Below are 17,476 nucleotides of genomic sequence, written 5' to 3' on the forward strand. Positions count from 1 at the left end.
GGAGAAATGGGGGTGGAGGACAAACTGGCCACAGCTGGTCTTACATTACGTATCCTACCTGCTTAGGTTCCCATTAATCAAAGGTGATTGGCAAAATCATCCTGCTACTCTTCTGTTTTAATTGCTGCCTTGGCTAGAAGAGCTGCTATCATGGCACTGACTAACAAATGCCTTCTTCTCATTAAAACAAAACCAATCCCTTCCCACCCCCGAGACTGCCACCGAGACAATCTCTCTCCATTTATGCCATGTGCTGTAATGCAGCTTACAGCAAAGCTTCAAAAATTCATTAAGGAATAGCACTGTCCACATTGTACACAATTCCCACCTGTTAAATAGTTTCCTACCTTTGCTCTTCTATTGTGGCCTTGCGTGCACCTCTATCAATACTGTATGCTCCCCTGGACAGGGAGTTTATTTTACTCCAGGTTTGTGCTACTCTGTCTGAGAAAGTCCCAAAACCTTGTCATGTTACAGGAATACACACTAACACAGAGTATATGGCCACAGCCCAGAAGCCTGGCACTCTCCTTCCATTCATACTTTTAAAGTGAATTTTCATGCTGTGAGGTGGACAGCTAAATAATTATTTCTTGAGATATCATTGTCAATGGCTACAAATAATTGCTGTGCATCTTCCTTGCGTAAACGTAACAGGTTACAAGTATAAAACAAAGTTAATTATGAATTAATTTTTCCTGTTTAGAGTCTTATTTCAAAGTAACATGATGTTATTTTCATGTGTGTGGGACAATCAGAAGAACTGTCATTCACAAAAGAACGGGAGCATAGTGAAAGGGGTGGTGATTCTGAAGAAAAAGCATTAGTTGACTAGCTCCTCAGTCTCTGTAAAAAAAAAAAATCTGTCTTGTGTGAGGTACTTGTTAAACACAAATCAAACACCTGTCACCCAGCTGGGCCACGTGTGTCACTGCTGAGACATCTGCAGGAACACACTCCGTGCCAGTTGCTTTACTTAGTGTGGCCTGGGAACAAGAATCCATTAGACAAAAAGTCAACAGTGGAATTAGCAGCACTTTTTCTTTTAGTGCCCTTCCACTTACTTGTTTGACTTCTTGTGTTACTATTTTTGGGAGCCTCATGCCAGAGAAACAGTGCTGACTGCTGATTAGACAAGACTTGGCCCAGCCTCAGCATGTCACATTAATTTAATCGGTTCAGGCTTGAAACATGCAGTATGGATCTTAGGTGTTTATAAATATGGGCTAGCAGTGAGAACTAAAAAAATAAAAATACCTTCTGGTTTGCAATACCTGTGAATGATTTTACTATACTAATAAAATGGAATTTTTCTTTCCAACAATTTGGTATCTGTGAATTTAAAAAAGCAATTTACATTGAATTTAGAATATAAAAACTGTGCTACAATTTTAGTGTGTTTGGGGGCAAGAAATATATTCATTGACATTAAAAATGTACATATGAGCTGCATTTATTTAAATTTTAATAATATAACTCACCCACTAAAAAAAGGGCAAAGGAGAGTTAACAGGCCACAAGTCACAGCAGTCAACAGTATTATCTACAACCTCCGTATAATTTGTACTGTGTATAAATTTTTTACTGTATGAAACAAAGAATTTTTTTTAAAAATCTAATGTGCTGCTCATAATAGCAGTTATTAACCAGGCAGAAAATACTCTTATATATAATTTAAATGAAGCACAATAACACAAGTAATCCATAATTATCCTAATATAGATTAATGATTCATCAGATCAAAAGATCTAGTATTGTGTGAAGTTCAATACCAAGTGCCTTAAAAGAAGACAAAGAAAACAAAGTAAAATGTGTGAGACAAGATGTACAATGTGGCAGTACAGTGAGAAAGTTCCTTCCTCCCCAATTAGCCCATTTCCTGCAACACACTGCTGCCAACTTTTACAGTGCAATAATGGGTACTTAAAGCTCTGCATTCTGATGAGATGTGGAAAGTTCAGAATATCAGTTTCATAAAACTACAGTCTCTAGCCCTCAAAAAAGAAGGGGAAAATCAGAGAAGATTAAAATCTATGTGCCACAGAAACCTTCCAGAAAGAATCCAACAAATACAATTTATGAACAATTGAAGAATGATCCTCAAGCCTCCCCTGCCCTTTCAAGCTCTGTAAGGTCCTGACTGAAGCTTTTCAAACACAGTTAAGAGCCCCAGAGCCAAGCAGACTCACAGCTAGAGTATTCATGACTCTGATTAAGGGACAAAGGGCTGCATTTAATGACTGCATTATTTAACAACTGCATTATGTTTTACTTCCACGTTACATAAGGGGCTAACAAAGGCCAGCCCTGCATGGCACCATGCCACGGTCTGCTTTGCTCCCTGCATCCCAGACCCCTGGAAAATGAATGGTGACCTTTGGTGGCTTTGGCCACACCTCACATCACATCACAAAGGCGGCTGCTGCGCTCCAGGCCCAGGAGCAGCCAGGCTCTGCTGATTATGGCAGCTGCAGTGCAAATCCCAGAGGGTACATATTCCTCCCACTCTTATCTCACCACTGCCACCCGCCTGCAGGAGAGCACGGCTTTGATGCCAAGCAATACAAGTAATGTCTGGCTCCAAAATCACATTTGTACTTCTGCTCTACTGAGACATACTAATCTGTTTTTGAGGGAACCCATGAGAGCACAGAAGACAATGCTGTAACTTTCCTCAGATGGGACTGAAGCATATTTCCTTTCCCTCAAAAAGCAATGATTCCTTAATTAAAAAATGAAGTCTTTGCTCACCAACACCTACAGCAGTCACCAGCACCCTTCCCTGCAGAATGGAAATAACGCCCAAGCAGTGTCACTGCATGCCAGGTAATTTGATTCCACAGAGCTTTCTCTGGAGAACTGAGCTGAACTGCTGTCGTTTAGCTTCAGGAATTGAAAAACCAAGGAGCCCGACAGTTCCTGGAGTTGTGAACTGCAAAAATCACCTAATAAGGCAAAAATAAGTCAGCACAGCAGACAGCTCTCTGGAATCAAATTTATGATCAAAGGCTATTCAAAACACTTTCTTGTAATGCTAAGGAGAGAGCAAGAAGGCAAGAACCATACATGCTGAAGCAATGAAACAAGTTTTGGAAAGCATAATGATCTAAAGTCTATTTTCCAAGTAAGATAATTTATTTTATTTTTAAGCATATATATGTATCACAAATCTATTGAGACCTACTATTTTCACATGTGTCTATCTCTTAAAATCAGATGTATATTAATGTCACACTAAGATATCACTGAAAACACAAAAAGAATACAAACCTTGTAGAAAACTTGTTGCTGCTATAGATGGCATCCAACTGCCTGATTTACCATCACCAGCATTTCTCAAACTCAAGGCTTTAAACACAGTGGTAATAAAGTTACCAATTGTATCACATTCTTACAGCCCACAACTCTCTTTGAAAAGATTTCTGATGTCAAATATTTTTCCTATGTTCCTGGTTATGTTATTTTGTTTCTTTTAGAAACTCCAGAGCAAAGCAGCACAAAGATCTTTCAAAAGTTGAATAACTAACACAATTTATGTCCATATATGATCTAAGAATATTGAAATATAACTGATTAGCAGTGATGGGAGCTCATAAATTGGATGGCACTGAATAAAGACAGATAAACTGAGTACGATGGCTTTAAGCAGTACCTATCCAGTGCCCCACCCGCATTTTGGAAGTTTTCTCAAAGATGCTGATGAGCTACTTTGGTAATATCCTGATCCCTGTCAAGAATCTGTACAGGACTTGAAATGTGGAAGGCAATATGCCCAGAGATCTTTCAAGACAGCTGCAAGGAAAAGACTGCATTACTGAAAACTCAACACCAATGTCTCCTCAGATTTGTACACTTGCATGAGTGACTAATGCCCCAAAAGCATACGCTGAACTGACACAACAGGCCAAATATCCATGGCTCTTCTGCAAAGTCAAATATGCCCTGGAAAATTCTAGAGTTTGCATGGTCTAGCTGGAGCAATGGGCAAAGCTGAACAATGGTCACAAGGATGTTCATTATGAGGTTTTGATTTGGATGTACATTTAAAACAAGTTTTCAGTTGTGGATTTCATGACACAGCTGGCCCTGAAACCCTGACCCTGAGGTAACTCAGTATGGAGATGGGTATTAAAAACATTTCTGAAAGCAATTTGAAGTCACATGCTACACTAGCATATAACATTGGGGTTTTTTTTTTTCAAAATTTTAAGTTCATGTATTTAAATTAAATCATATTGGAAAACAGACCACTGGACATTTCTAAGTCACATTTTATATTAAGAAAAGAAAAATCTTCTAATGCAACCATTTTCAAACTCATTTTCTCAGGTACACTAAGGGAAAGGAGAACTCTTCCCACCAGGCAGTGGATGTTTCAGGAAGCTGTCTTGATAGCATTCATACCACAAACAGTATCTATATCACATTTCAAGTAGCCTTTTTCTAATTATTTCCTTACCTGTTCCAAATATAAAGAGAACCCTACTCTAAAAGGATATTCAAATTTATCAAAACTGAAATCAACAGTCTGGTTTCCAAGTCAGCTAAAATTGAAGACAGCACAGTGATATCGGACTTGAGAAAACTGAAGTACCAGAGGACACAGTTAAATTAAGAAAAACAAGACTACAAGCAGCATTATTTATACCAGTACTATTATCTTCTAGCTCACAAAATATGTGAGTTCATGTACATTTTGTTGGTTAATCGTCACACATACATGTGCTTGAAAACAAAGGGCTAATCCTTTTACAAATACCTGCTGAACGGTTTCACGTAAAACTTATTTCATGTAAATCTCATTTTCAATATCCAAACTACAAATAGCACTCATAGAGTTGGTAGAGCTCTTGAAATGTACTCTTGTTTTTTCCTCTGGTCTGACTTTGATCTCCATCATATTTTACATGTGATTTTACATGATCTCTGTCACTATGAGTTCTATACTGTGAATTTTATACTATGGATCATTAGAAAGCAATTACTGTAGAGGTTTGGATAAAGGGGATTGGACAAACCCAGTTTAATTTGGTAAATATTCTGAATATAAATCTGTGTAGAAATAAACACTTTTTGATTTACATAAGTATGTCTTTCTCTTTTTAGTCTAAACTGTTTTATTAATATACTGCAGAAGGATCTATGGAGTGTAGTAGCAAACGCACAGCATATCTCTTTGCTTCACACTTATATGCAAGACCAGATATTCTAAAAAGCTTATTCAATGTATTTAATATTTTAGGAATAGTGTTCATAATCAGATTGCAAAAAATCAATGCAAAAAGTTAAAACAGTAAAGTTAAGCCATTTGAAAGTCAAATATTCAAAGTGAATGTTGTCACAAGTATTTAACAAACTGGAGTTTGTGGTGTATTAATTCTATCATTGTATCACGAGGAAGGACTTACTATAGAGGTTTGGATAAAGGGAAATGGACAAATCCAGTTTAGTTCAGTAAATCTGAATTTTCTGAATTATCTTACTGCCTACATCAATTTTATTTTTCAGAATGTAGTCATTGATAAAGAAGAAAAAATATTTTCATAATAGAAAAATGGGAAAACCATTGAGTCCTTTGAGTCCTTTGAGCCTTACTGCCAGCAGCCCATTCTCAGAAGCAAAAGGCGTTTCTGGCTAGCAGGACCCATAACACACACAAGCCACAGAATCCTTAAGGTTGGAGAAGAGCTCTAGGATTGAGTCCAACCATTAACCTAACACTGACCTCTCCACCAGTGAACCATGTCACAAAATGCCACATTTTTGGAACGTTTAGAGAGATGTTGACTCAGACCTCTTCCATGGACAGCCCATTCCAAAGCCTGATCACCCTTTTGGTGAAGAAGTTTTTCCTAATATGAAATCTAAACATCCCCTGGCATGACTTGAGGCCATTTCCTCTTATCCTTTAACTTCTTCATGGGAGAAGAAACCAACACTCACTCCAATGTCCTCTCTGGTAACTGGAGGGAACCATAAGGTCCAACTCACCAAGAGGCTTAATACTTTGTATCAAAATTCTGCCCCAGGTGGCTGCTTATCTCAGAATCATGAACTCCTGCTAAACTTCTTAAGCATGCAGAGATGGTCTACCCTCTAAAATGTATATGCCAAAATGCTTGAGAAATGCACCATGACTGTCAAGGCATCACAGACCAGCAAAAACTAAACCTCTAACCCAAACAGGACACCATCACTTAGCATCCAGAACTCAAATAAACTTTCAGTTTCAAGCTTCATTGCCATGGCATTATAGAGCTAGAAGCAAAGAGAAGGAAAGGATTTAACTTATTTGGATCAGTGACACAAGAAGTGCAGGAAGAAGGAAAGTCTCACCTATACACAGGAAAATTAAACCCAGCTTGTTTCAAGTTTACAAAAAGCTATGAAGGAAAGTAAAGAAATGAGCTCCCTGTAAGTGAGAACACTGAGATCAGGTGGTTGGTGGAATTTTCCCCCCCCCTTATCCTCAGAAAATGTCCAACACATTTTTAAGGCTTGAGGACTTGATCTTCTAATCATGGTTCAAAGTGCTGTCAAACTGTTTGGAAAGCCTGGAAATACCCCATATAGGGAGGATCACAGAATCATAGAAAGGCTTGGGTTGAAACAGATCTTGAAAATCATCTAGTTCCTACCCCACTGCCATGGGCAGGGATGCCACCCATTAGACCAGGTTGCTCAGGACCCCATGCAACCTGACCTTAAACACTTCCAGGAATGGGGCATTTACAACTTCTCTGGGCAACCTGTTCCAGTGCCTCACCACCCTCTGAGTAAGGAATTTCTTCCTGACATTTTATCTAGAGCTCTCACATTTAAGTTTAAAACCATCCCCCCTTGTCCTATCATTATCTGCCCTTGTAAAATGTCGCTCTCTCTCTTTTATAAGCCCCCTGTAAGTAGTGGAAGGATCCATCCCATGACATGCTTTGTGCAGAGCCACAACACAAAACACGTCATGGAGGTCTGTAACAATCCCCCAGTGGGTGCTGAGGAAAGGACCTGCATTTGACCTGTATGGAAATAAGATGATGTTATGACTTCAGTTAGGGAGAAGCCTGTGGGCCACACAACAGGAATGTTTTCTCTCCATTTCAGTAGTACAGGAAAACTAGGAAAATAATTAAAGTTTTTAAAACAGAAATATTTTACAGCAATACAATGACGTTTCTCAGGTTATGCCAGTGATGTGACCCTGTACACAGCAGTGAGAGGTGAAGCCCTTTCTTAATGGCTGAGCAATCAATTTTTGTTGCCATAATGAATCTAACTGCTAGATCAGGATTGCTTGATTTCTAGAGCAGATAGGTGACTGTCATATTATATCTTAAAGCAGTCCAGTCACCTCAAACCTCCACTTCAGGGACAGATTTAATTTCTCATGCCATAACCAGCACTCTGGCTATAATCCAGTTACACTAAATGACTTCAGAACTGTATCCAGAGGCAGTTTCACTTGTTAATCACCAAAAAGTAGGCTAACAGTGCTTCCTTCAACACATTTCTTCTGTACTCACAGCCTTTGCTGAACATTGCCAGAAGGACAGAGCCTAAGGTCTCACACATGTAGGGATTCTGATCAACCACAACTTCCAGTTGTTCTTGTATCATGGTTTGACAGATACATTGAAGAAGTGTGCCTAGAAGGCTGAGCTACAAATCAGTCCCCATTGCAAGAAAGGGATCATGTCACTGTATTCCATCTCTTCTGATAGTCCACAATGGAAGCAAATTTCCCTCCAAGGGAAGCCTCCTACCCTCTTATTTCAGAATTATAAACAAGTACCTCAGAACTATCTCCTCTGATAATCTCAAGAGTTTGTCCTGTTGCCCTAAGCAGGTTTTACTATTTAAAAGAAAAATCTCTTCAGACATTTTCCTGAAAAAGGATGGGGAGAAGGAACTAGATAGGTGGACATCAAATAGACAGTCACATATGTAATGGTGCTATCTACTGTTTTGTGACTTTGGGGGCCTGAGGTAGGGCTCCACAGGATCTGTGTTAGATTCTTGACTCTCCAGATTAGTCATAAGCACCATGACACTGACTTCTTTTAACCCAAAGGCAGATGAGACAGCAGGCATCTTGTGGTGTGCCACCAGTCAATGAAAACCTAATTTTTTACTTTGGCAGCTTACAAGAACTGCGTCAGAAAAATAAAAAAAACTTAGTGAATTATGGCCAGAACATTCCTCTGCTTTCTTTAGAGTGTTAAGGTTATTCTTATGTTACCATAGAGTCATCAAGCCTTAAACTCTGTTCTCTGTATTAGCCTTCAGCAGATCCAACCTCTTAAAAGGCAAGAGCCTCCTAGAAGTCTACACCACTCACTTGTGCACCCATTAGCCAGCAGACTGTGGCAAAACCACTGCAGCATTTAGCGAATGGGAAATTATCTTGTCAGTAACAGTATGTCTTGAAAGTGACAGAAGGCAAAGTGTCACATTTGAAGACAGACTGAACAATTTTCACACTTAAGATGCCTGAAAGTCAAGGGCGTTTATGAAGACTCACAGATGCCTCACCATTTACCTACATCTTGAAAATTAAGTATATGAGCATCCAGCACTGTTCTGGGAGATTCTCCTGTTAAGATTCTCTCAAGTAATAAAGCCCATTGATAGTATTATTCTAAGTTTGGTTTTTCACTGTATCAGGTATGTTTGAGATAATAAATCTAAAGAAACAGAATTTTCAACGGCCAAGTTTATTTCATTCTAAGGTAAACATCTAAAGTAGGTCAAATGAATTGATATTGTTGCTTGTGCATAGCAACATGAGTAAAATCTATTGCTTATTTATTCTCTGAACCTTTTCCCAGGGAATGAAGTCTAAGCAAAGGAGTATTGCAGTGGATAGGTTTTGGGAGTACTATCAAGAGCACTCCTGTTCTTTGAAGCCTCAATCTTCAGTTAAATTTTTAAAAAGAGTATAATTTTTTTCCTTCTTCCTGTTTCTAGCTAGTGACTCAGGAGCACATCTGCACAATGCTCAGAAACACATAGTGCAAAAACATAAGAAAATCCATACTAAGCAATTTAACATCTCCAGCAATACTTAATGCATGCTGACAGATTTAAGAAGATATACAAACAGCAGTAGCTCCTCAGAACGCTTTCCCAGCACTGCACAGTCTGCACTTCAACAGCCTGAAAGGTTGGAGATGCCTTTGCAAACAACAGTGCTTGGGGTATTTTTATCATAGAGTATGTTGAGTTGCAAGGGAGTCATCAGAATATTTAAGTCCAGTTCCTGGCCCTGCACAGAACACCCCAAGAATCCCATAATGTGCCTGAGGGTGTTTTGTCCAAATGCTTCTTCACCTCAGGTTTGGTGCTGCTCCTTCACTTCCTTGTCTTTAACTACGTACAATGTTAGCATCTGGAATACTACACTTAGGGGAGCACAAAAAATAAAAGAGTCTACAAATGTATATAGTTCTTGATGCATCATCTGGGTGAGATCACTTTAGCACCTTCCACAGCACAAGGAAAATATTCATTCCAGCTCCAGGAAGGAGCTAACACAGTTTTGTATTTCATGGTAGTTCATTTTTAATTCACAGTTCATTTGTAATTTGTATTTTATATAGGCTGAATTAAAAGAATTATAATGTTCAGAAAAAGTACAATGTCTGGACATTAAATAAGATCTGACTGTTGAGCTTCATGTAAACTAACAGGAGCTTTGGGATTTGGCCTGACAATGAATTTGCAAGGCGCTTAGCAAAAAAACCCAAACAATATTAACCATGGAAACTGCAATAATAATAACTTGGACTGGAAAAGTAACCTAGCCTGGTAAGTTTATAGCAAGATAACATCAGAGTAGGAGCTATGGAAAGAGCCAAGGGAAAACACAGCTTCATTCTAGATCAATCTCAATCTACAATGCTTTACAATAACTCTTTCCATTAATTCACATTTAGGAGCACAGTAAAGTAAAACACTGTCTATCTGGATCAAAACAAAGGTTCCTCCAGTCAATTACAGGACTACAATTATGGCAACAACATATGTCTACAGAAAAATATAAGAGGGCAGCCACAAAGACTCCTCCTGTGGCTTTCCCAGATTCCAGCCTCTTAAAGTACAAGCAGACTGACACAATCAATTGAATTTTACTCCACTAATCTTCTAATACATTTTCAGACTTTCCAAGTTCTGTGTAGTGTTCAAACTGTACTATTGTAGCAGGAAGAAGGAGTCTATCTTTTCTTTTTATCCTTTTTGAACCTCCTATCAGATAGGTTTGATGCTCTAAAATTCGCACAATAAAGAATAAAATAAATAAATCAATCCCTATTAATCTCTTCTGCTCCATTCAGCACTGCACAGAGAACAGAACATGACAGGTTCTTTCTTAATTGTGCCTTTTCCAGATTGAAGTCCACATTGTCAGACTTTAATTGGAAGATGTCTGGTGCTCTTGATCACTCTTGACACCTCTGAATCTTTTCTGGTATTATTAGATTCACACGGAGGTGTGAGAACCAGAACTGTATACATCATTCAAGTTGCAGACGGATTCATTAAAAATGGTGACATTAAAACCCTTTTGCTTTGTTCCCTATTCTTTTCCTAGTAATTTGACTAGTGCTAAACAGTGAGTCCATGTTTTCCTTAATCTTTAATTCCAAGATTGCCTCCTGAGCAGTAATAGCTAGTCCAGTCTGGCATGAAATGCATAATGCTTCCTTTGTTTTCCTCTTCATCTGCATCACTTGTCTATTGCTTCCTCTGAGTCTTACATACCACTTGGCAATTCAGTTCTTCAATGTTGCAAATTCCTTTGAACATCTTTGCAGCCTGTTCTCCGTTTTTCTACCAATATAACTTAACGTCAGCAACAAATACTTTGATTTTTACTCTTAACTTTGCTCACATACATCTACCTCCCATTTTTAAAAAATCACAATTTGAGACAGAAATAATAAGTAAAAATAAAAGACAATTTCATGATTTTATGTCCTGTAAACCCGCAGGTTTTAAGCCTGACAGCAGCAAGCTGTTTCCTCAGTGTTATGAGGGGTGTCTCTATACTGAAGATTCCAGATATTAGACTTATAGACTTCCTCTAATACAGGTAAGTAGCACCGAACCCAATAAGTGCATACAACTGTCTTTGCACGCTAACATTCTGAAATGAAGTGAAACTTATCCTTGAATACACCAGTAGGCTGGCATGCCTTCTTAACCATGGCTATTCCAAACCTTTGATTAAGAAGTCAGTGGTGTTTATCTCAAGCTCCACCAAGCAGACTGCTGAGTGCACAAGAGCTCTTATCTAAGCTTGCAGACCACAAACTGAGCAGGTGGAACAAGAAGCTTCCTTTAGCTCTGTATATAACCCCACTTCTTGGGAAAAAACCCACAAAACACACATATCAGCAGATCTGAACAGCTTTTTCTGTGTGCTACAAAAACATGGCAGCGCAGGTAAGACATTAATGTTCTAACAGAAATGTTCTATCCTCCTATTTCTGTAAACAATTACAGAGAAGCCACTGACACAATGAACACTTCTCATGAGTTAAATCACAACTCAAGAAACAGGAACTTACCTTTTCACCAGGCAGACCTGCAACACCGTCTGGTCCTTTCACACCCATCTCTCCCTACAACACAAATTGATCAATTAGAAACTCCACAGACTTCTGACATTAACAACAACTACTCAGGTCATATCAGACTCAATAGAAAAGCATCTTCTATCTGATTTTTTTAGTAATGCAGCTACTGTGGAGGAGGATGCCTTACGTGTCATACTAAAATCAGCAAAATAAATGCATTTTGAACACTTATAACATCAATTAAGTCCTTCATCATACAAATGCTTGCATGTCCACAGTTCCATAAAAGCAACTAATTTTAAAGGAATTCATTGCAACAGAAGACAGAAACCAAGAGGGTCCATTTTCAGTTCTACACTGAGAAAGCTCAATGTGTAATACAGATTTGTACAAAGTCATGCGCCCTCAATATTTTTGAAAGGCATTATTAAAATTTCTCTCTCCCTCCCTTTTCTCCCTTTAGAGAAACCAAACCCCATATCATAAGCAATCTATTAGAAAATCTTAGTTTTGAGAGAAAAACTGACTCTCTTCCAAAACTCTCCTGATTGGTCGAGAGAGTTATGGAAGGTCCCAGCAGGGACTGGACCATAAATTGGACCATAAGTCTTAAAAATTACATAAGAAAACATCAAACCCAGAAATGTTGCCAAATAATGTAAAGTATAAGGTTTAAAAAAATTAAAATAAAAATTATTTGGATGCCAGAGGAATACAACAAAAGCACTGAAACCATGTAGTGTTCATTTAAAAACAAAACAAACATTAGGTGTGTCTACTTCTATCAAGAAAAGAACATTCTCCAGCAAGAATAACATTATAACTCTGGTCTGAGATTATTAATCTTTCTGAAGTTGAGAAAGGAGCAGTAAGATTGGTCAGAAGTACACAACAAGAGTTGTATCAGGATCATAAAGGTTAAAAAACTCCTTCAAGATCATCAAGCCCAACCTTTAACTGACCACCACCATGCCAATGAGACCATAGCACTGAGTGCCATGTCCAGTTGTTTCCTGAATGCCTCCAGGGAGAGTGACTCCACTACTTCCCTGGGCAACTCATTGCAAGGACTGAGCAGCTTTTCAACAAAGAAATTCTTCCTGATGTCCAACTTGAACCTTCTGTCGCACAGCTTGAGGCCATTTCTTCTTGTCCTGTCATTTGCTGCCTGCCTGACTCCCACCTGCCTACAACCTCCTTTCAGCCACTGGTAGAGAACAGTAAGGTCACCCCTGAGACTTCTTTTCTCCAGCCAAAATACCCTCAGCTCCCTCAGTCACTCCTCACAGGACTTGTTCTTACTGAGTATGCACTGTATGCCCTCACCCAGACCATGGATAAAGATATTAAACAGCTCTGTCTCAAAAATAGACCAAAATCCTGTATGCATGAATAGCATGAATCCACTGGCACTGTGAGAGGTAAAGGTTACCTTATCTAATCACCCACAGAGTCATTCTCTTATCTATGCATCCTCTGTTCCCTTCTGCCACTTGCCAGTATTTCAATAGACCAGTACCACTTTGTTACCTTCAGTGGTGTATTTTTATACACTGAGTAGTCTAAAATTACACAGCCTGCTACATGCCAGGAAACCTTTAGCCTGTGTGACTTACTCACCAATTAACCAAGGTATGTTTACACTACTGTTCCACTAACTGCAGACAGACTCCCCGTCTTGAAGACAATTTTCCACTGCAAATTAGATCTGCAAGTTATGCTTCTACCTTCTAGTTGTGATTTTAATAACCACAGGTGGAAAGGTGGTAGTTTTTCATGCCTTTATGGATATAAATATCAGATACTATAGGTATCTAACAGTATTCATAGTAACAGTACCACAGACTAAAACCAGAAATATAGGAAATGCATCATTAATATTTTTGTATTTTTCTTAATGGTATTTTCTTTTCCTTCTGCAGGCCTTATAGTCCTTCACAAAAGTGAAAGATAAGTTGCTGGGAAAACAGCTTTGTAAGGCGATGAACAGCAGTAGTACAAGACTGGCATTTACAGGTTATGAGGTACACACAGTGTAACAGCCAAAGGTAGAACCATGAGCTGTAAATCTACTGTCAGTATTTACAAAGGGTGACAATGAAAATCCTTTTTAACTGAGCTTCTCGTGGGAGGGCAGGTGTTCAGCCATCCCCAGGAAAGCAGAGCTCCATCATATATAGTGGTGACTCGGGAAGAAATGGTGTCACTCCACATCCCCCCGCTTCCTCCTCCTTCCCACTGCTTTATATACTGATCATGGCACCATGTGTAAGGCATGGAATATCCCTTTGGTAGTTGGTTCACTGTCCTGGCTGTGTCCTCTCCCAGCTCCTTGTGCTCTGCCAGCTCCTCACTGGTGGGGTGGGGTAGGGGGCAGAAAAGGCTTTGACGCTGTGCAAGCGCTGCTTGGCAATAATGAAAACATCCCTGTGTTATCAACTGTTTACAGCACTAAACCGAAACACATCCTCATACTGGCTACTGGGATTAAAATGAACTCTGTCCCAACTAAAACCAGGACACATCAGCAGAAATGTCTAGGTTTAAAAAAAAAAAACCACAAAAAAACCCCCAAAAACCCCCAGAAAACAAAAAAGTGTCTATTAGCAAGAAGGAAAAAAAAAAGAATTCACATTCAGGGAATATGTTAGGAGAAAGAAAACTCATCCCAAAGGCAGCATCACTCCAGGGTTTCCCTGGTACTGTGGGAGCAGCAGGGAGTATACAGATAAGGAAGTATCATTCCTGTTATTCCCAGCAGAAGCCCCCAGCTGTGTTCTGTCCCATCAGAGCAGGAGCTCAGCTCACCAAGGCCTGAGCTGGGTGTCACTGGTTTAACTCCTGCACCAGTGACAGTGACTGCTGGCTCCCCTGCTCCTGCTTCAGCTCTGGAATGGACCCCACTGGGGAAGTGTGACATTCTCCCACACCCTGAGCACCTCAGAGTGGTGAGGACTGTCACAGACATCTTTTATGGAAAATACTTTCCTTAGGATTTTTCCTCCTGAGAAGCCAAGAGGCCCCAGGAACAAAATGTAAACATTCATTATCTGCTGCTGTGGAATGCAACAGGTGCATCTGTGATTGGCCCATCTTGGATGTTTACAATTAAAAAATTAATGGCCAATCACAGCCCAGCTGGCTCGGACAGAGAGCCAAGCCATAAACCTTTGTTATCATTCTTTCTTATTCTATTCTTAGCTTAGCTAGCCTTCTGATGAAATCCTTTCTTCTATTCTTTTAGTATAGTTTTAATGTAAAATATAAAATAATAAATCAAGCCTTCTGAAACACAGAGAGAGATCCTCATCTCTTCCCTCAGCCTGAGACCCCTGTGAACACTGCCCCAAGGACTTGCTGCCACCATCTCCACTCCTCAGAAAGACTTAAACTCAGGGCTGAGATGAGCATTGGAATGGCAAATATAGTAATAAAGACAGTAAGTCACATTTCAGAACTTTTAATAAGAAAAAATGGTTGCCTTGCTAATGATATTTTCCCTTTTTAGTTTGATAACTTGGACAATTAGATGGTAAAACATAAGTGGGACAATCCATAAATTCTTAGGTTGGTAAGCACGGTGTTTCATTCTGCTTATTGTAAGATTTTATTCTACTAAGTGTACTGGCAATTCCTGACTTTGTCATAACTGAAAGCCAGCCATATTTTGCTCAATTTTCTTCTTTTTCTTGAATTCCAGCTTCTAGGTCCCTATCAATAACCTCAGCAACAAAGACTGGGCCAGAAAGGAGCCATTCTCAAGGCTGCATAGTACAATAGATATGCTTTAGGTGGAATCAAGTTGACTGGATTTTAAGAGGAAAGTCAGAGTAGAGGAAAGAAAGACTAGCAAGGAAAATGCAGAGAAAGAACAGGTCAGAAATTTCATTTGTTCTCCAGGAGATCTTTTTTTCATATCATTCTATTACAAATATTTTCCTAGTGCAATAATACATTGCATATACCTATCTCTACCAATCCCAAAATAGCCTTTTAAATGTCTTTTTCCTTAAGTAAAATTTAAAGTAATGAAGTTGAACAGCAAAAAATTTCTCCATGGTGTACATCAACAGGCATTTTAATATTTGAAAGCAATCTGCCTCTGGCTTTTTGGTCCCTACTTCACTTACAGCATTAACTAACGACGTATTAACACAGAAAACATTGGCTTAACATTATCTCAAAATATTTAATTCTGTTTAGATTTCAATTTAAAATATTCCATGGGCACTTAGTCTGCTTAAAAGAAATAAAAGTAGAAAACTTTTTTTTTAGCCTCCTTGAGAGAGAAAATCAGTTTATATATTCAGCATATATGCAATCATTCCAATTATGGTCACACATATTCTGTCTTTCTGAAGAATTTCTACATACTGAGGACAAAACAGAACCTTTACAACATTATTAAAAGACATTTGCTAACAACAAATATGTTTGCAAGATACTGAGTAGCTAAATACGATGCTGAAGTAGTACAAATTGCAACCAAATAAAAACCAGATTAAATATCTCACTCAGATCAGCAGAAGAAAAAAACCCAACTTCATAGCAGATATCAAAATGTGTTAAAATCACAGAGGACTTCCACCTGATTTGTGTCCACTTGCAACTTGTTAGATACACTGTGCTAAGAATCAAGCTGCCATGAGAATATACAGCATATTATTTAGGAACAGTCCAAAATGTGCACTTAGTAAGCAGCAAAAAAAGTTGTTTCAGGCAATTTTTCCAGTCTTAATTATTGAGAAATTAAAAACCAGTTGGTCCCTTGCTGCAGAAGCTGATCTCCCAGTAAAAATATCCTGCAGAGCAAATCAACTATTCCATGCCCAAAGTATAGGAGATAAAAGTTTTGAGTGAAGAACTGTCCTCATGAAGTCATAATGGGAGGCCAGGTATACAAACAGGAAGGTCATTCACAGAAATGGCATAATTTTGATCAGTGATGCTCCTGTGCATTCAGATGCACAGCTTGCCAGGGATATATCAATATTTGCATGAATGCTGGTTCCAGTGAAAATATGGCACTCCAGTCCTTTGGGCCTGCAACATACTTTGAATTTTGGCTCAGACCTGTTCAGAGGTACTAAGACGAGCCAAGAGTACAGGAATGGAGTGGATACAGGCTAATAATTACATTCAAAATGCCTAAAATGGCTTATAAATTACATACTTTACACTACTGATAGCTTAGATGTTCCTGAATAGTCTGACCTTAGGGAACAGTGATTTTAGACTGAAGAGAAGGGCAATTTTGAGGGGCTTGAACGTAGCCTAATATCAATCTGTGTCAGTAGAGACTTCCTTTTCAATCCCATAGCAACAAAAAAAGACATAAAAAATTAACATTTTCACTTGGATGCTGCAATGGCACAGACATTTAAATACAGTTAGTTGGATGCCTATATTAGGAGGATTTAGAAACAAAAGAAACAATAAAATGAGAAGCTGAACACAAGCAAAGGGGGAACATGTGCTTAGGAACCACAGAACTCAGATAAGACCTGTTTTTTGTACTGGCCAGCAAAGTTATCAAGAAGCTGCATATTTTGTGTATATTACATTACAAGACACTCAGCCAGAGTCTGTTAGTTTCCTTTACATAATCTGACAATAAGTCATGTATCCTACATGACTGGAATGTTCTGGAGCCTTTCTGCCTCTTCAGGTCTAATTATTGATGTAACAAGGCCGTCATTGAGAATGAGTCTTACTGAAAACTTGCGTAAATGCAGAGTCAGTGAGAAAAATGGTATTAAAATCTCAGAGAATGTTGCTTTCAGCTCCATCATGGCAGGCACTATTTAACACAAGATTTGTTTGCTCCCAAAGGTCAGTGAGCCAATCCTGGTCACAGTCATACAGTCATACTGTGCCCTCCATCCAACCCCCTTCCCCAT

The 17,476-nt window shown here is 38.9% G+C and overlaps 1 protein-coding gene across 1 annotated transcript in view; it reads right to left on the bottom strand.

Moving 5' to 3' along the window:
- Positions 1-17,476, bottom strand: part of COL19A1 (collagen type XIX alpha 1 chain) — a 179,437-nt gene that overhangs the window by 123,576 nt on the left and 38,385 nt on the right. The window contains exon 10 of the mRNA XM_059468666.1: positions 11,568-11,621. Within this exon, the coding sequence (XP_059324649.1) occupies positions 11,568-11,621 (54 nt within the window). The remainder of the gene's footprint in view (positions 1-11,567; positions 11,622-17,476) is intronic.

The sequence above is a fragment of the Ammospiza nelsoni genome, chromosome 3 (genome assembly GCF_027579445.1).
Source record: "Ammospiza nelsoni isolate bAmmNel1 chromosome 3, bAmmNel1.pri, whole genome shotgun sequence".
Lineage (NCBI taxonomy): Eukaryota > Metazoa > Chordata > Aves > Passeriformes > Passerellidae > Ammospiza > Ammospiza nelsoni.